A 21,211-nucleotide genomic window follows, 5' to 3' on the forward strand; every position below is an offset into this window, starting at 1 on the left:
GCAAAGCCAATTCTTAAAAGTAATATAACTGAACGCTTGTACATCCACCAAATAAGCAGCGAGATGAGACACAAGCAATGGTGGACTTTCACAAAAAAAAAGGCACTCCGATGAGACACCAAAAGGAGTTGTGCCCAAAGAAAAAGTCTCGTTCAAACTGTCAATTTTACAGGCAGTTTGAATAAGGTCAGCAAAGCAAAAACTACCAACTTAAGTACATCACTGACGGTTGTATGTAATCAGTGATCACCTTCAATAAGTACAAGGACATTCCTGAGCTACCGACAGTAAGTGTTAAAATACTTTTCTAAAAAGATAAAAAATTGCCAACATGGTTAAACTTAGTAACTACACTACAAGTAGTGAAGATTTCTACATTTTCCAATAGTCAACTACAGAAACCGTGTGTAACATAGCAGAGAATATGAAGACGAATACTTCAAACGACTGAAAACAAAGGCAAGAAAATATTAGTTTTTTAATTAATTTTTAATATTTTTGTCTTCTAATGGTTTAATTTTAAAACATAGTAGTTTTCAAAAGATATTATTTATGTTGTTGTTGAAGGACCCTAATACACTGTTATTTACACTTAGCATTATTACTATGAGTCACACGTGTATGTTTAAGAAATCAATAGTACTGAAATATAAATGCTTATTTTATATCATTTTCTTATTATATGAAATATGAATGCTCTGACCTTCATTTTGTATCATACTTAAATGCATAAATATAGTTTATGATTTGTTCTTTTTCTTTCTAAAACAACATACGACACCAAAGTTAGTTATTTAGCTTTATAAATTTGTTTCTTCAGAAAAAAGCTAGTTTTATTGCATAAATTACAAGAAATTATCGCAAATTTTTAGGAAATTAAAAAATTTTTCTTATAATTTAATTATACATAACATACACTTCGAGAGCATGGTAACAAATACTCTAAATTTTGTTCATCTAAATATATATATATATTGAAAATAAATATATATATATACTGAACATTCTACCTCTTGTAGTTATATATATATATATACATATATATATATATATATATATATATATATTACTAAAAGAGGTAGAATGTTCTTCAGTTTCAAAAAGTGCCCTTAGCGGGTTTTTGAAATAAACAACCTAATTTCATATAAACAAAAAATAATATAACATTGCGATAATTTATTAAGTATTGAAGTGACGAAAAAATAATTATATAAAAAATAAATTTAAAGAAACGCACAAACATACCTGAATTCCTGAGAATTGATACCAATTTCTAGAAAATCGTTTACTTGAACGTTCTCCTCAGTATGATTTCCAATAATGCTAGACATATTACTGCTTGATTCTGCTAATGTGTCATCCTCATCTTTCAAAGGTAAATTAGGTACAAAAACTTCCACCATGGGCAGCTTAATGTCATTTTCTCCCTCAGCTCCATCTTCTTGGTCCGTATTGTTCATATATGACAAGGAACATGTTGAAACAGGATCCTTATATTCCACATCACTTTGATTACTATTATATAGTTCATAATCTTCAATAGACTCCATTTCTGATTCTATTTCCATTTTAATCGAAGAAATATTTAAATAATCGGAAGCCATTTTAACCCACGAATAGCATACGATGAAACTTGGGATCTTCACACTAAGTGATTGAAAAACAAATAATTCTGAAAACAAAAAAATGTTTATCATATATTATATGCAACATAGGAAATCCTAGCTATATTCGAAACTACCACTGACAGAATGTTGAGATCTATACCTTCGATGCCAGAAGGGTCACTAAACACATTACTGAGACAAATGTTACCATTATGTAAGTCTTAGAGGAAGATAATTATTTCATTAAAAATCATAAACAAGTTACTGTACAAGTGATTGAATCATTTCTCCATCCATATGTTGCTTCCTCATAAAAAATAAATATTAATGACAAATTTTAAGCAATATCTACAGAGGTTATTCTACTTTATTTGAACTATAAAAAGGGAAGAAATGAATTGATACGAAATAGCCAGCTAATTTGACTAAAGAGAAAAATTGGATCGATACGAAATAGCGAGCTAATTTGACCAAGTAAATTGATATAAAAATTTAAAACGGTCTTTTTTCTACAGCTATTAGCAATTAATTATGCAATATCACACACTGCACGTTCGCTCATATTTAATTTTTATAATATTTCTCTCACACTTTTCAATTGGGTAAAACTTTTCAGATTTTATAATTGGTCTCAATTCGCAACTAAGTGTCGTCTAATGCTGTGAGGTACGCAACATTAGCGTCTGTAATGAAAGAGTAGGTAAGTGGATCGAACAGTCAGAAACATTCTAGGAATATCTTTAACTAAATACGATAAAATAAAATTGAATTTGAAAGTCTTACAACCTGATGTCTCATAACAATTTAGTATAATTTTCCTAAAAAGACGACTATAAAATGGCCCAGATTAACTGACTTTCCAACGAGTGTCCATGTTGGTAATTATGTTTATCCTGGATGTTCAACACTGGAAATGTGTTCCAGAAGAAAGCGAATAATTTCACCACATTGCACATTATAGAAGTTACGGCTGTAAAGAATGAAACAGATATACGAGAACACGATAATGTTAATACACACGTAGCCAAGAATGGTAAATTTTAAAATCTTCTAAACATAGATAAGGTTAATATATTTATTTATTTCTACATAACGTTTCTTTTCACACTCTATTGTACTGGTTCCTCCATACATATTCATATTATCTATCATTAGCATCCTTTACTATACAGACTATAATCGTGATGAATCAAAGTTTTAGTTTATTATTAATTCTAAAGTGAATGTAAATCATTAACCTTTAATTCCACGTTTATACCCCCTAGGCTAAAGGAGATAATGATGATGAGAAAGGAATGAAATGGTGGAAAAGAGTCGAAGAAAACGAGAGAACCCCGAGAGAACTCACGCACACGATGATTGTCCACCACAGAGCTCACTTGGCGCGAGCTGGGATCTAACTAAGGGCCCAACACACCAGAGATGAAGCTTTGGAAGTATTGGGCAGTAAATAGGATAAGAGTAGCGAATAGAAATAAATAGCGCGTGCAGTCAAGACGTTTAAGACGCTCGAGAGAGATGCTCATGGTGTTCTGTTTAAGAAAAATAAATTTTAAATGGAATTCTTTAGATGCAAATGAGGACGAAGTAATACGAGTCAGGTACTATATGATATTTATTACTTAATTTACTATCGTATTCTACACTTACTTCAAACTCAAGGAAATTGCCTGTCAAAAGGATACTTATACTCGTACAAAATAAAAAAAAAACAATTGTAGTACTTCTTGGTTACAAAAAACAGCATCAAGGGTTATGTTTGATAGTCCTCAAAGATATCTTACAAGCCTATCTTTCTAAGACAAAAAAAAAGATTATTGATCCTTGTGTGTCTTTATATAAAATTAACTTGTTCAATTTAAATAAAAAACACCGATTTATAGAAAACAATAACATTCATACGTAAAACATTGCTACGTTAATAATTTACACGTTATTCCGTAAAACTACACATCTTTTTAGAAAAGATTATATATAAACTGTATGAGAGTTTTCAGTAAGTTACCTCAGATTCTAAAGCAAAATACATCACATTCTATCCAGCACAACTTTAAAAGAAAATGGCAACAACTTGGCAACAATCGCTACGCAGTGAACGAGGCAATGATCACATCACATGTTACAATTTCCTTCGCGCACTTTCGCTAAAAATCCTTTCAATCGGCCTGTTATAGAAGCAGTCCCGTAGTTACGAACACTAACGCAATTCTATCTGCTTCAATTTATTATGGACCACATAATCATTACTAAAATGAAATATTTCTGCGCCGGTAACTAATGATGGGCAGTGGGAATATTCCCAATAGGAAGGAAAAAAATAGGAACATTAAGGTTTTTCCCCTGGTACATAAATTCCCGGTTGGGAATATATTTCCATTTCCTCACCTTATTTTCCAAATTATAAGAGTCATGTCACTAATTACTTTATTATCATTTACTTGCAGGTTTTAAATAAATTGAAGGTTAAAAAATAAAATACGCTAATTGTTCTTTATATAACTAATTAATAATATGATTTTTCAAGTTCCATTCCCATTGGCACTAGAAAGTAGAAAAGTAGTAATTGACAAATAATGAAAAGGAACCAGTTCGTAAAGTAATGTAGGAATTCTGTAGAAATAGAGATGAAGTCTCAATACACTCCGAATCATCTTCAGGAATAAAGTCAGTCTCTCTGCCGCGTCTGACTCGAATTTCTGAAGAGGTACTCCGACTTCTCTCACATGTGAATTAACGCATGGAATTTCGAGAAATTAAAGGTCGTTCGTGGCAATGTTACATGTAAAATTCTAAAGATAAGTCAGTATCTTGCAAATATTGTGGACATAAATATCAATGCGTAAATATTAATTAAATGGTGAGACACGTGTTCTGTGGCAGTTACCCAACCTAATTTATCTACAACATTTAAAAATTTAATGTTTATTATATCGTAGTAGGGTGAAGTTTACAAAATCCATTTACATATAAACTGTTTTGCAACGTAAAAGTATGTGAACATCCTATGCCAAATATTTTTCCTACACACTCACTCACATAAAACATATTGTAAGTAAATGTACATGCATGTGTACTCTCTAAATTTAATACAATATTATTAAAATACCAATCAGAATATATATATAAAGAATCCTCTGCAGACAATACTAATACATATACTGTGATAAAAAATAAATACGAATTCATAATAGAGTAATAGAATGCAATTTTCTATGTAAAGTTCGAAGCATAGAAAATGTACAAAAAGTTTAAGTCCAACTTAGGAACAAACTCTTGCGTCGTGTGCTAATGAATTCCGAAATGCACTTCTCTTCGACTAATTACTGCCGGTATTCAACCCAACTTACCCCTTCTTCCACCTCCCCTTGTCTAAAGCGGTGTGACGTAATGTATTCTTTCCATTCAGACGGAAAAAACAGGAACCAGTTTACAAGGTTTATTGCTCTAAAACCGTCTCTTTCATTCGTTTGTTCTGAAATGCCTTTCTAAAGCCTGAATAAAACTTTACAAAATGTTCCCATAGCTTTACAAACAGTTTTGTTTGCATTCTTTTCCTTCCCCAAAGGCTGCATATCACATCAACCTAGGAAGATATTCCTTGTGAATTCTATGGAAATTGTTAATCATGAAAGTAGGTTTTGCGCCTTCCAAAGTCTGGAATGCAGGCGCAGAGCTCTAAAAACTACTGACAGAAATGAGTGTTATTCCTTTCTTGTCAGTAATTGCAAGCAAATGTTCAGTTGGCGTCATTTGGGCAGAACAGAAGCGTGTAATCGCCCCCTCCCTTGAGCCTGAGAAATACATATTGTTTGATCAAATGTGTAGTAATGTAATAAAAAAGTTCGATCCCAGCTCGCCCCAAGTAAACTTTGCAGTGGACACCGTAAGCGTGGATTTTTCCGTTTCCTCCCACTTCTTATTCCACCATTTCCTTCATTGCTTATAGTCACCGTCTCCTTTATCCTAACTGCATTATCGTGGGACGGAAAACTTAAAGATTTCATTTCATTATTTTAGTAATAAAAAATGAAACGATCATGTCGGCGGAGAATCTCCGCATTCCCTCCGAACCTGGGCAAAATCTAAAATGACGCTGCTTTTTAACAACAAAACTATATAATTACGATAGCACATTGCTAGAGCGCTTACATTTGGTTTCAAGAGTCGATGGTTTGATCCCAAGCCATAACAGTTCATGGACGACATTGAGAGAGAGAAAAAAAGATTCAAATATGGAGCCAAAAGAATGATTTACATATACAAGTTTAGAATTGGAGAAAAAATGATCTGACAGCATCCGTATTATGATGAAAATTGTGATTTTGTGAAACACAAGAGGGAAAGGTTGCGAACTGCGAGGATCACATTAGGCAGTTATTGAATTAAGATGGAGAATTCCTTTTAGAGCATCAAATGATTACGAAGGGAGAGAAAAATATTAGGAGCTGGAGAATTAAGAACTTTAAAAATCTTTAGCTTTCGAGCTGAGTTTCGAACCACGAATCTTTTAGTTATCGACCCATGACTTTATCCACTCAGCCACGGAGAACTTTACCTAGTCTGTCAGATACTTTTCCTTTACCTACTAGAATGGGATATTCCAAACCTTTACTCGGTGGATGCGCCATTCAGATGGGACGCAGACATCTTGTAGCTTAATTATAGGGTGTATAATGAACTTCCCCTTGTACAGGAACACTTTTTGTCAGTAAATATACTCTTATTGTGTTCATTAAGTTATATTTGATAGAACTATATGATAAAATAGTGCCAAATACTTTGTGTCGTTGTCTGTTACATAATGTTTAATGTAAGGGATTCCTAGTTGGATGGTCTTAGGTTCGCATCCCGACTGTTCTTATTGACTTTTTCTAGCCCCCTCATACTCTGCAATCAAGAAATTCAATTTTGAAGTAAATGCAGTCATAGCTAGTTTGAGACGAAATTATATTCAAATATTATATTTGTTGTTACATGTCTTTCTTTATCTTACAATGTTTCAATGTTGATATTAAATTTTACTACCTTTATGTAATTTGTTTCCCTACGTTATATCACGCTGAATGTTTGCACAACGACGACAGTCGAGCGGTAATAAAAGAAATCCCATTTTTACTGTAATATAAGTAACTTACAAATTTATGCAAATTTATAACATACAAAGGGCTATGTTCAAGTCATGACTTGTCAGATGAGGGTTTAGTGAACGGTATTCCTTCCCTGGTCGTCCTAGGTTCAAATTTCGCCAATTCTTGATACTTTTTTCTTTTAGTTACACTTACTTTATGCAGTCAGATCTTCCAGTTTGAATCAAATATAGTATCAGCCGGTGAATTAATTGTAGCTCACATTATTTTCAAATATGACACGTTAATACGTTTTTCCTTAGCTTACAATATACAACTTTGAAAATAATACTACATTCAACATTGTAGCTACATTTAATTCATTAGCTGTTATTGTATTTGCTTCAAGCTTGAAGATCTGGAATGTATAGGCTAAGTGTAACTAAAAGAAAAAAGTAGCAAAAATGCACGAGATTTGAACTCAGGAACACCAGCGTAGAAATCCTGTTTACTAACACCTCATCTGATAAGCCATGACGTAAACATGACTATTTGTAATTTATAAATACTTATCCAAATGGCACCATTATTAGAATGTGTAAAAACTTTTATGCTCCTTTTCTCTTCAAAAACGTAACATATATAAGACAATTTGATTCATTTTCCATTAGAACTTCGAAAAACATGGTTTGTGTTTGAGTATATTGTCTTCCTTACAAGAGATTTCTACCCAATATAACTCAATTCACACAACAGTAGAATAAACCTCTTACTGCCTTAGAAAATGTTCTTAAAAAGGAAAACTGCATCATGCTGCCTAAACGGTGGCGTAACTAACTGGAGCGCGGTGCAGGGGCTTCACGGCAGAAGGGGCCATTTAAGTTTCGTAATTCCTCTTTGTAGGATTTTATATAATTTCACATTTTTTCTTCAATGTCTAAAATGGACGCTACTTCATTCTTAGAAGAAAAGGAAGCTGTAAAGGAACTGTAGACTCTAAAATCTACTCAAAACATTCATCACCACTTTGCTGCAACAACTTTAAGGGACAGTAATAAAGCAAAAGATTTCGTGAAATTCCAACTTAGAATGAATTAGCTATAATTTTATACTTGGATAACTATTATTGCTAATAGTGTTCCGTATTGTTTAGACCCCTACTCATTTGTAACTGTATCCCACTTTTTCTGTGACGAGAACAGCACCTAAGCGAGCATTCAGTGAACTAAACGCCATTAAAACCTATATTCATAGCACAATGGTGCAGATGACGTTGCGCTCTTTGGAAATCTTCAACAAAGAAGGCGGAAAAAAGCCACCACATTGGTACTGAAAAAGTTGCCAATGATTTCCTCTCCGAAAAAGATCACATGCACAGTTGTTTATCAGATGGTAATTTATAGGTATACTTAAGTTGGTTGAAATTCGTGCAGAGTTATGGGGAAGGCACTGAAACCATCCCCAATACGGGAGGAAGGTGACATGCAAACGAAGTCAAGTACGAACGATATTACTGTTGAATTAATAGCTTTCGGGGTCACAAATATGAATAGTGACACTGTTGACTACGCTTAAGTACGAGTTAAGCCTTGACTGGCATGGAGGTCAGAGTGGGAGGGTGTAGAGATGGGCGAGGGGGAAAACCCCAACAGGAGAGAAAATATTTTTGGGTTCAAACCCGGTTTTTTTTCCAAATCGTATTTTCCCACCCAAAAAAATGGTTTTTATTAACTCATTTAAATTATATCGTATATTTTTACACGACAGTGTAGTAACTTTATTATTCGATTAAAAGTTAATAAAACTTCTTACTTCGGTTTTTTGTTGTTTTTTTTCGAGACTAGGGGCATTGTAAAACACGTTACGTATGCTTTCATGCATTCTTACGTCCAGACATAGACTGCGATCACTTCATAACTTGAAACAAATGAGTTTTTGCTAAGCCTACTTGTTATTTTTGGCGGGCTTACTTTTGCATTTAGAAGATTGAAATTTTGCACACGCATTCAGTGCAACCCGTAGTATTTTTCAGATCTGTTTCAGATCTCTTCGTTAACACAGGGCGTACAGAGTAAAAAGGTAAAAAAAGAAAAATTCTAACAAAAAAATCCCCTTTTCGCGATTTTTTCGCCTCAGATACACGATGGAGACATGTCACGAATGACTCAGGAAAGTTTTCCCTGAGATTGTTTTATACGTGAATCTTAGGTATTGTGGGGATATTCTTAACACATTGGTAAATATTTTTCACCTTACTTTTCGAGATAGAAGCCTGTAATTTTGTACACATTTAGTATACCCCTTAGTATTTTTCAGTTGATTTTGAGATCAGTGCGTTAACACGGGGGAATCCAGGGGGACCCAAACTTCGAGAAAAGGGATTTTTTCACACAAAATCCATATTTCTCTCAAACCGTTCACCCTTAGAGACATACTAGGCTCGTGTGTGTGGTACCGTTTGAAAGGCTATTCCTTTTTAAAAAGAATGAGGTACAAAACGTGACCCTATAATAATTAAGAATGTCTCATGAACTTTTTATATTACCTATCCATCCGGGTCATTTGGAGTCATCTGGAGCATATTGGGGGAATGTTTCTAGCTCATTGCTAAATATATTTCCCGTCCTTACTATTCAAGATACAAGCTTGAAATTTTGTACACCCCTTAATATTTTTCAGTCGATTTTGAGATCTGTGCGTTAACACGGGGGGGGGGGTCCAGAGGGGTTCAAAATTTTTAAAAAGTCAGAAAAATCCTGATTTCTCTTAAAATTTCCCGCACAGGATATGATAGGAAAATGTGAATGATACCGTTTGAAAGGCTTTTCCTTTCTGAAGAGAATGAAATACGCACCATGATCCTAGGATAAATAGGGATGATGATGTAGCTGCTTAACTGAAAGTCTATACTTTATTTTTGAAAAAAAGACATTCTTTAGAAGGATTAATAAAGCAACAATACGTTAGATTCTGTTGATGTTTACTGATTTTAATTCTCAGAATCTTTACCAGTGTACCCTACATCAGGTTTAGTTACTTAATTTCTTTGGATTCTGGTGACACTGGAAACGTTATTCACTTACGGAAAAGGTGAAAGCTAGACTGTGTAGTCACTGTCATTTCTATTTCTGATATTTGATAAACGCTTAACTCTAATGGGACAGCGTGAAGGAGATATCTGGAAAGCATACACAGAGAAAGAAAATAAATCAGTGGAAGAGGCCTACAGAGTTCTAAATATGGAAAAATGTCAGCCCACATATTATATTAAAGTGCTACAGGTATCCACAAGATGTAAAGAGAAAGCTCCTCCATATAAGCCAGAAGCGTACATCTCTATTTAGTAGGCCTATTCAAAACCAAGGGACAAATCCAAATACTAGGCTACCAAATTTATACTAATTTGTAAATTCTAATACATTGTCAGTGTGCAGTTTGAGTAAAACTGAATAACCACAGTTAATTGTATAAAACCCGCAACAAAGATAATCTCCAACCACAGTTTTGTGGGAAGCTCAAGAGTCAAGAGAGAGAGAAGGAAAAGAGCATGAGAATCATTCTTTTATGGATAGTATGGCTGGAAGAGAAACGGTAAGCGCATATTTTGTCCGTAAGAAAAAGTTTTCAGAATCAAAGTTTAGGAAAGGTAAAGAAAACTAGTCTACCTTACACACATGTTACTGACTTTAGGTTTGTATCAGGTGTATTCTGTTTCCAACCTTAGAAAAAAGTAAATGTAAACAAATTCACCTGAGTACCAGTGGGCCGATGACCAGTGATTGGTTGTTGGTCTCACTACACTAGTATCCTACGCAATATAATCCCTACTAGAAAAATAATTTCAAATAAAGAGATCTGAATTTATCCTGCATTTTGTGATAAGAAACATAATATATGTAATATTTAACAACAGATGTAGCTTTATTCCAACCTCACCCGTACTTAGACATACAGTATTTACTGCGCATGCGTATGCGTTCGCTCGCCGACCTCACTCATTTGAAATTGTAGAATGCAGAGTTCCATGGCGGCAATGGGTCACAATAATCCATCTTCTTCTCGTGTTATAAAACCGAAAAGAAGACAACAGGAACAAAGGCAATCTCGTTTATATAACGATTTAAGAAAACACATATTTCCAACACATATTTCCCACATAGCAGTAGTCGGTATCAGTGCGTTAATTTATTTAACAACCAACTGTAGCATTACACTTTGGAAATTATGCGACGACAGTAAGCTAGCAGACAACTTTGACGTTCACGACTCTCGCTGCCGAAGCACGTGTGAGCCGCGCAGCAATACATTTCGCTTTGTTTACGTCTACTTTATTCTAACGCTGGAAACAAATTAAGTGTATTTTGCTTAAAAATACACTTACATATAACGTTATTTAGTGATACTTTGCCCCTCGTACCTAAGAAAACGATATAATTCTCACCGTTTTATACGTGTGATAGACCAGTTGTTTGATCCTTGCAACAGTTTACATCATAATCGGCTTTTCACTAGCTATGCACCGTTAACCAAACAAGCCAATTTAACCTAACCTAATTCCCGTAATCGAAAGTTTAGCTGAGATTTTTCTAAAACGGAAAAAATAATGTATTTATGTTAACAAATTGTTTGGGCTCTTTGCTATTTCTCACCAAAATCAAAGTAATTTTAATTGACTTGGCGAGAAGTTATGGCAGTGCGGAAGCCAACCACTACTTTCCCAATCCAACCCGTAATTTATATTTCTGGTCAAAGGTCCGTAGCTAGACCTTATACGGTAATCATTATTTATTAGTCATTAAGCATATTTATGCCACAGTGGACTTCATCTGTCAATATACAAACTACAAATAGTATATTATTACTAGCATACTTGGTGTTCTCTTATTTCACACAAAAATCATTTGGCTTAAGGTATTTTGAGTAATAGGGCCTACTTATTGTTAGTTTGACTAGAACACGCGGCACGTCTATAGGCTACTATTTTTGTTTCGTGTGTTGTATTTATGATTACCTTCAGAAGCATCGTATGTGTTAAGGCCTGAGAAATATTTCTTAATTTTTACAAAATAGTAAAATTTATTAGAACTGTATTATTATATTGCGAAAGAACACGCAATTTTCTTCATGCCAAGAGAAATAGCTACACTTATATACAAAAACAACTGTAGATTTTAAAAAATCATCATTACATGAAAAAACTGTCATATTTTCCCAAAATGGAAAAAAACCAAAAATATTTTCCTGGTTTTTTGCTCATCACTAGGAGGGTGACAGGCAAAAAGAATCGAAAACGTTCTATACTTGTGTCGAATGTATAGTTTTTGGGATCACTGACATAAATAGTGCAATTTCAGATGTAGTATATGTACAAGGTCGGACCCATTGGCATGAAGGTCAGAGGGGAGAACCAATGAAGATTTCCGAACAGTTCCTTTGGCATGAGTTTTAATACACTGGGAGTGAAAAGTGGTAATGTACAGATACTGGTGACACATCCGGACCTATCAGAATAATGATTTCTGGGAAATTGTTGCATTATCAATTGATCACTAGCCAAAATCGTCACTGCTTTGCAGGGGCATAGGCAGAAATTTATTTCAGGAATAAAAAGCTTTTTGAGGGATCCAAATTCAATATGAGGACATACTGTACTAACGCGTCTAACATCATCTCTAAGAATAGACAAAATTTACAGATAAGTAGTAATATCGGAGGGCAGGGGGTTCTGGACCGCCAAGGCCTACACTATGTGTATGTCCCTGCGCCCAGAGTTGTCATAAGCTTCTCTTCAAAATTATAAGACATACCATGTATATAAGAAATGTATAACAGAATAAAATATAAATAGAAAATATATCTAATTATAACAAGAGGTAGAAAACAAATACAAACTAAAGTTGAAGGACAAGTTTATTAAACAATCACACTTGAAAGAAAAATATATTTATAAAGCCATTTTCAAATATATAGGGCTAAAAACAAGTGAGGAGCGCTGATTTAAAGTGCAATATTCATCTCTTCGAACAAGAAAACTATGAATTTGACACCAATATCTTTCTTATTCTACTACTGCTGCACATGTCATCTCTTCCTCTCCTAGGGATCGATTCAGTCTCTTACACCCCACAATAAAATATTTAGATGGTAATTTACACATATACTAAATTCGTTTGAATATATATATATATTACTGTAACACTAGATTTTCTTATTACCGCCTGACTGTCGTGGTTGTGCAAACACTCAGCATGATATGACGTAGGGAAAAGAATTACATAAAGGTAGTAAGATTTAATGTCAACATTAAAACATCGTAAGTTAAAGAAAAACATGTAATAACTAGGGCCCGGATAATTATTTAATATTTTTGTAGGGGTTATATTTTTATACCAAATCAGTGTAATAATATCATTTGTGACCTATAGTGCCTAAAAACACCCATTTGAAAGTACATACGTATATTTACATATTTAAACTTACATGTATAGAGAATTTTCAGTCTTAACTGTTGAAAAATTATATATAAAAGCAGTCCTACTCTATGTAAAAAAACATGAAAATGAATGGAATAAACTTTCTCATGGGTATGGAACAAGAAAAGTAACTCAAAAAGATCTTGAAACAATAAAAGTAAATAAGGGTATATCACAAAATCAAACATATTATTTGGCTCCGAAACTTTATAATAATACTCCAAAAGAAATTGGGGGAGAAGGAAAAATGCATAGAATAAAAATACTAATAACTAATTGGTTAAAGGAAATAAAGAATAATGACTTAAGAGCGTTAACGTATTAAATTCATGTATTAAATTAGTAAATAATCGACTAACGTCACTTGAAATATGCTTATCTACAACTACTGGGGGGTTTATTTAAAAAAAAGAAAAGAAAAAGAAAAGAAAGGGAGGAGAAAAGGAAGAAAAAGAGAAAAAAGAGGAAAAAATGATAAAATTTCACTCATATATACTTTATGAAGATGGTTTCTCACTCACAAGCGAAAGCTTCTGTGAAGAGCCATATATCATAATCATATTATGTCATTAGGTTGTATTACGTGTGTGTCTTCTTGTTGAAAGATAATGTAAAATTAATAATAAATTAAATGATAGTTAATTGAAATTGTAGTAAAAAAAAGTAACAGCTATAAAAATGATTTATATTATAATACTGATTAAGATTAAAGAAACCCTGCCAAGGACTGGAACTTAACCTGAAGGATTTCCGGAGGTTACCAGTTGTAGTGGTAATAAATGTAAAAGAAAATAATAATAATAATAATAATAATAATTTTATAGTTGTGGTGTGTGTATTAGATGTGTTGCCACCAATATATATATGTATGTGTCTGTCTGTCTTTATGTATTTCATAGTATGTGTTTTAATGTTTTTTTTTTTTTTTTTTTTTTTTGCGCCTCGTGGAATACTGGAGGCCATCCGGCCATAGAGGCTGGTTTCTAAACTTTCTTTTGTATAGGTCTGGATAATAAGTCTCTGGAGTTCCGGAGAATTTCCGGCCTAAGAATATAGATATACTATTTGTGTGTGTGTCCACTATGTCTGTATTGTTAATTGTATGAATAAATAAATAAATAAAAATATACATATAATTACATATTTCACTCATGAGCACATAATTTTATATACTTCTTGATATTTTCATGTTTTATAGGGATTTTTCATACAAAAACTGTTCAACAATAGATTTTGGAAAGAAGAAAACACACACCTCTCTAAATTTAAAGTGCTTGCTTTATTTTTAATTTTTATTTATTTATTTATTGTTTCACTGAGTTACACCCTTTTAAAATAGTGCTGAAGCGTAGTTTGGCGGATTGATAGGAAGAGTTGAACACAACCTGATTTGATTAGCAATCGTACACTTTCGGTCGCGGTAGTAGCGCTTACATCCTTACGTGAGATTATATAATTCAATCGAATTACTATCGCGACGCAGTTTTACGATTCCCTATCGTGTTGTTGTCGCAAGCTCGCTCCACTATTTCTCTTTGGCGAAAAATATTAAATCAGATGGAGAATTTTGCATTCACGCAATTGGTAACACTGAACTCTTGATTGACAAAATGAAGCACCTGCGCCACAACGCATGCCGTAGGGAAAGTGTGAGTTATTTTATCGAATATTTAATCCCCTGTGCTGTCAGCAAATCTTGTTTCCAAAGGACAAAACCCCGTTGTCAATAAGACTTATGCGTTTCACGGGAGAGTTTGAGCATTTTTCCACCGATGGGAAAGTGCTTTATTGCCAGGTTTGTGAGAAGGGTGTTTCATGCGCTCAACGTTCCGAAGTTGTGCAACACATATTCACATCACGCCATCAGAAGACCCGAGCTTCAAAACCTAAACCACAAAAGAAATTGCTAGTAACTGAATCTCAAGCTCAAAGTAGTCCAAGGCCAGGGAAGTCTCAGTTTTCAAGTGATCTGTGCCGTGCTATGGTATGTGCTGATATCCCTATTTGGAAACTAAATAATACAGTACTTCATGAATTTCTGCAACAATACACACACGAAACAGTTCCAGATGAATCTACAATCAAAAAGCATTACGTGCCTGATTTATATGTGGAAACAATGAACTGTATTCGTGGGGAAATCGGTGATGGTCTTATTTGGGTGTCAATTGACGAAACAACTGATGTAGAGGAGCGACACGTTGGTAACGTTGTAATAGGTTTGTTGAAAGATAATGAAGTCAGCAAGCCTATCCTGTTAACTTGTAATTTGTCGCCGCGATGCAACCATCAAGCCATTGCAGAACTCTAATGATGCTATGGACTTTTGTGGCCTGATGGTATCAAGCATAACAATGTCTTCCTTCTAGTGATTGATGCAGCACCGTACATGTGCAAAGCTGCAGAAGCTTTGCAAGTATGGTGTCCGAAGCTGTTATATCTAACTTGTCTTGCCCACGCATTTCATCGTGTTGCAGAATTTCTTCGGTCTAGATTTTCACATGTGGATGCATTAATTTCAAATACAAAGAAGGTATTTTTGAAGGCTCCCAGTAGAGTTGAGAAATTTAAAAAACTGTTCCCTGAACTACCTCTTCCTCCTCAGCCGGTACTAACGAGGTGGGGAAGCTGGATTGATGCTGTGTGTTACTATGCTACGAACTTTGATGCAGTGAAACAAGTGTTACAACATTTTGATTCTGAAGATGTATCTTCCATAGAAATAGAAAAAACAAATGTTTAATGACGGGAAGTTGAAGCATGATATTGCCTACATTCAGAACAATTTTTCGTGTCTCAGTAGTACTATTGAATCCTTGGAGAAATCATCATCTAAAATTTCAGATAATCTTGAAATTGTTCGCTCAACAGTTGCTTCTCTGGTAGGTGTGAAAGGATCGGTTGGAGACGCAGTGAATAAAAAGATAGCTTCCCTTTTGGATAAAATCCAGGCTATAAGACAATCTGTGCTATAAGTGGATTGTTAAGTGAAGCTAAATCCGATGTCGTGGTTATTGAATACAAACCTTCTCATTTGTGCAAGTTTAAGTATGCACCAATTATTTCGTGTGATGTTGAACGATCGTTTAGTAAACACAAAGCTCTGTTGCGTGATAATAGGAGAGCTTTCGTGTTTGAAAATTTGAAACACATTTCCGTTCCTTACTGTTACGGAGATCGTCTGTTGAAATAGTGAAAAAACTAATTGAGAATGTTTTGTTCTTCACGATATTCTTTACTAAAATGTTTTGAGTTTGTGATGTCCGGGAAGGCTCTATAACGCTGGACGCACATTAGAAGCACAATGGCAGAAACAAAGTTTTCCTAAAAATTCCTTCCTAAATAATGATAATTAAGATTAATTAGTGATTAGAAAGGTTAGGCTATGTTAGGTTAGTATCCGTTGTACATGTAGGCGGGCCAGTGTTCTAAAATTCTCCCGTAATGTAGAGTTGAACAATCTTTGGATGATTTCTGAAAATATAAATATGCAGCAAGACTGTGTGAAGTGAAACCACCATTTAGTGCAAAGAAGCTCTTTTATACGCGATAACAAGATAAGTTTTCTCACTGAAAATTTGAAAATCATTCTCTTTCTTAGTGTTGCGGAGAACATGCTGCAAAAGTAACAGGTAGTAAACATTGTAATTGAATAAATATTGTATTTATCACATAAAATGTAGAAAACGTAATAGAGAATGCTGGTATTTTCATTTTACTTATATATTTTTGGGATTTTATGTGAGAATATATGTACATATTTTCATTGTTTTTAGTACATAAGTATCCGGGCCCTAGTAATAATTATATTTGAATATAATTTCGTCCTTAACTAGCTGTGACTACGTTTACTTCAAAACTGAGTTTCCCGATTGCACAGTATGAGCGTGGCTAGAAGAAAGTCAACAAGAATGGTCGGGATTCGAACCTAAGACCATCCAACTAGGAATCCCTTACATTAAACATTCATGTAACAGACAACGATGGTACTATTTTATCATATAGTTTTATCAAATATAACTTAATGAACACAATAAGAAAATATTCTACTGACTTAAAAAGTATTCCTGAACAAGGGGAAGTTCATTCTAAACCCTGTAACTATGTTACAAAATGTCTGTGTCCCATCTGAACGGCGCATGCACTGAGTAAACGTTTGGAATATCCCATTCTACTACGTAAAGGAAAAGTATGTAACAGACTAGGTAAAGTTTTCCGTGGCTGAGTGGATAAAGTCATGGATCGGTAACTAAAAGGTGCGTGGTTCGAAACCCAGCTCGAAAGCTAAAGATTTTTTAAGTCCTTAATTTTCCAGCTCTTAAGATCTTTCTCTCCCTTCGTAATCATCTGATGCTCTAAAAGGAATTCTTCACTTTAATTCAACAACCGCCTAATGTGATCCTCGGAGTTCGGAACCTATTCTCTTTGTTTCACAAAGTCACAATTTTCATCATAATACGGACACTGTCTGATTATTTGTTCCAATTCTAAAGTTGTATATATAAATCATTCCTTTCTGCCTTCATATTTCAATCTCTCTCTCTGAATGTCGTCCATGAACTGTTACGGCTTGGGATCAAACCTTCGACTCTTGAAACCAAATGTAAGCGCTCTAGCAACGTGCTATCCTAACTATATACTTTTCTTGTTAAAAAGCAGCGTCACTTTAGATTTTGCCCGGGTTCGAGGGAAATGCGGAGATTCTTTGCCGACATAATAGTTTCATTTTTTTTATTAGTAAAATAATGAAATGAAATATCTAAGTTTTCCGTCCCACGATTATGCAGGGAGGATAAAGGAGACGGTGACTATAAGCAATGAAGGAAATGGTGGAATGAAGAAGTGGGAGGAAACGGGAAAACCCACGCTTACGGTATCCGTATACCACAAACTTTACTTGGGGCGAGCTGGGATCGAACTTTTTTTTATTATATTATTACACATTTGATCAAACAATATGTATTTCTCAGGCTCAAGGGAGGGGGCCATTACACGCTTCTGTTCTGCCCAAATGATGCCAACTGGAACATTTACTTGCAATTACTGACACGAAATAAATAACACTCATTTCTGTCAGTAGTTTTTAGAGCTCTGCGCCTGCATTCCAGACTTTGGGAAGCAAAAAACCTACTTTCATGATTAACAATTTCCATAGAGTTCACAAGGAGTATCTTCCTAAGTTGATGTGATATGCAGCCTTTGAAGAAGGGAAAGAATGCAAACAAGGGTGTTATGAAGCTATGGGAACATTTTGTGACGTTTTGTTTTATTCAGGCTCTAGAAAGGCATTTTAGTACAAACAAATAAAAGAGGTGGTTACAGAGCAATAAACCTTTTACACTGGTCCCTGTTTTTCCCTCTGAATGGAAAGAGTACATTACGTCACACCGCTTTAGACAAGAAGAAGTGGAAGAGGGGGTAAGTTGGGTTGAATACCGGCAGTAATTAGTTGAAGGGAAGTACATTTCGGAATTCATAATCACACAACGCGAGAGTTTGTTCCTAAGTTGGACTTATAATTTTTGTAACATTTCCTATGCTATTAATTCCCGGAATATTCCCATTTTTAAGAATCTTCTGCAAAAAATCCCGGAGTTTTGCCCATTATTACCGGTAATTCATTTAGCAAGTTCTTTGGAAAAAAGAATACGAAAAATTAGTTGCAACTACAACGTCATAGATTCACTAAATGTAAGTAAGAAGTTGTACTTGGCCGCTAATATCAGGCAACTCGTTGATCTGCAGTTAGAGCTTCTGACTTCTGTTAATTTTCTTCTAATATTGTCTTCAATATCAAAGCATATGTGAATAGTTTGGCGGCTGAAAATGTTAGCAGAAAAAGGATTATTTTTCAAATTTTACTACCAGCTTCTGAATCCAAAACTGATTTTACCGTTTCTTTACATCAGGGCATTAACAACGTTTCGGCTATTCGTGTAAGTTGTAGTTTGCTTTGGTTTTACGACAAGGTCTGCTACCTTGTAACTAGCTTCCTGTACTTTTTTTAAAACATGCGCAGTAACTGTCATGAATGTTCTTTTTCTCTTTGATATAATAACCGACAAAAATAGTCGCATCTTTCCTTGCCAGAGAATTTTTGTTGATACAAGTCGTTTCAATTTTTTGGAAACCACACCACCATTAAAGATATTTTCACCAAAAATGATATACATGAGAAATGCACATGCTTTATACCAAAACGAAACTGCAAGAGAAGTAATTATTGCTATACTGCTGGTGCATTAATATTTGTCTCTTATTCTTCTCGCTCAATGCTTTAACTACTTTTACACGTGGACTGAACATTTGGTACAAGAACTTTGCAAATCTTGAGAAAAAATAAAGTAATCCACTAATGTTAACAGAAAATAGCAAAGGAAACTACTGACTAGTAATCAATATTCGGGCTACTTCAGATCACAGCTGAGACAGAAGTGGAATAATTCTAAGACGCAGAGTCTATATTTTTCGAAAGAATTGACAACATATAATATCGATATTTTTAAACTGGTTTAACGATACGTGAGTGGATCAATGCAGAAAGGAAGTATACAGTTGAAGAAGCACTGACAAAAGGGGACAAATACCGAAACATTGTAATAAAATACAGGGGAAGTTTTGCTAATCTCAGTTCTAATGTGAAAAGGGGGTACACGGAACATGTGGTATTAAAAGAACACTAATCCAAGAATAAAGTGATATAAAAATATTTCAATGATGAAGCACTAACCTACAATATAATAAAAACTGTAAGTTCATAATTTGTCATTAATTTCCTTAATACATGAAAATTCACGGCATGTAAAATAAGAATGAATCATCTTAAATTATTACTAGATCACAAAGAATAATATATTGTACAAACATATAAAACACATTAACTGTGAAAGAATTTAAGAAACTGCAATTAACTTTTTACAAAAGGTAAAAGTTTGCGTCAAACTTCTCATCTTCGCGGCATACCAGTTGCGGATCACTGATACACTCTATGCTACTGTACTCATGTCCATTCAACACTACTCTATACAATGTAAGTCCACTTTATCCTGTACTGCAACAGCCCTATTCTACTATGCAATCAAACATATTTGCTAAAAAGGACATTTTTACAATCGCTTATTGTGATAAGCATTTTCACTTTTAATAACTGTTCAATATTGCTCATTTAATCCTAATCCACAGCCTTCGAACAACAATATCGCATCTGATATACTTAAATCTTACATGATTACAGTAAATCAATGTCATTATTTCTTTTCAGCATTAGATACATGTGCAACGATTTCCACATACACTCATATACTGCCGAAGGAACAAAAAAACAAAATAAAATAAAAGTTCTGTGCACTGGACCTAAGCGTATGAATTTGATGTATTTTGTTACACAGAATCCAAATTTCGAAACCCCATTATGATCGATCGTGTGATTTTTTTGTTATGAGGGAAAATCTTGAGCTATTTTTAATGCGAAGGATAGACTATACTATGCAAAAAAAAAAAATCTGTGCAGCGGACCCCAGGGTACGGGTTTGATGTATTTTGTTATACAGAAACCAAATTTCAAAACTCCGGGACGATTGACCGAGTCTATTCCATTTTAGTGGCGAAAAACTTAGAGAATTATGGTAGGGGGGACACACCTAAAACAGCCACACATAAAACAAAAGTTTTGTTCAGTGGACCCCATAGTATGGATTCGATGTATTTTGTTACACAGAATTCAAATTTCAAAATCCCAGGACGATTGACCGTGTTAATTTCTTTTTTGGGGGGCGAGAAACTTGAGCGATATTGGATAGGAAAGATACACGTAATATAGCTATGCAAAAAAAAAAAAAAAACTGTTCACCGGACCCCAGAGAAAATTTTAAAACAGTAGGACGATTGACCGTGTTAATTTTGTTTTATGGGCAGAAAACGTGTGTCCTCCCTGTCCAAAAGCGCTCAAGATTTTCGTCCATAACAAAAAATTGACACGACAGACCTTGCTGGGGTTTCAAAATCTGGATTCCGTGTAACAAAATGCATAGAATCTATACCCTGAGATCCGGTGAGCACAACATTT

At 34.3% G+C, this 21,211-nt stretch overlaps 1 protein-coding gene across 5 annotated transcripts in view; it reads right to left on the minus strand.

The window, feature by feature from the left end:
* LOC145671414 (uncharacterized) overlaps window positions 1-21,211 on the minus strand; it is a 47,979-nt gene that overhangs the window by 17,256 nt on the left and 9,512 nt on the right. For all 5 annotated transcript variants that reach the window (XR_014128523.1, XM_081740585.1, XM_081740582.1 and 2 more), the window contains one exon: window positions 1,246-1,672. Coding sequence is in view for 4 of the 5 variants with exons in the window: in XM_081740585.1 (XP_081596711.1) it covers window positions 1,246-1,604 (359 nt within the window). In the remaining variant the exon portion in view is untranslated. The remainder of the gene's footprint in view (window positions 1-1,245; window positions 1,673-21,211) is intronic.

Source organism: Thermobia domestica, chromosome 15 (genome assembly GCF_964235325.1).
Source record: "Thermobia domestica chromosome 15, izTheDome1.hap1.1, whole genome shotgun sequence".
NCBI classification, from domain to species: domain Eukaryota; kingdom Metazoa; phylum Arthropoda; class Insecta; order Zygentoma; family Lepismatidae; genus Thermobia; species Thermobia domestica.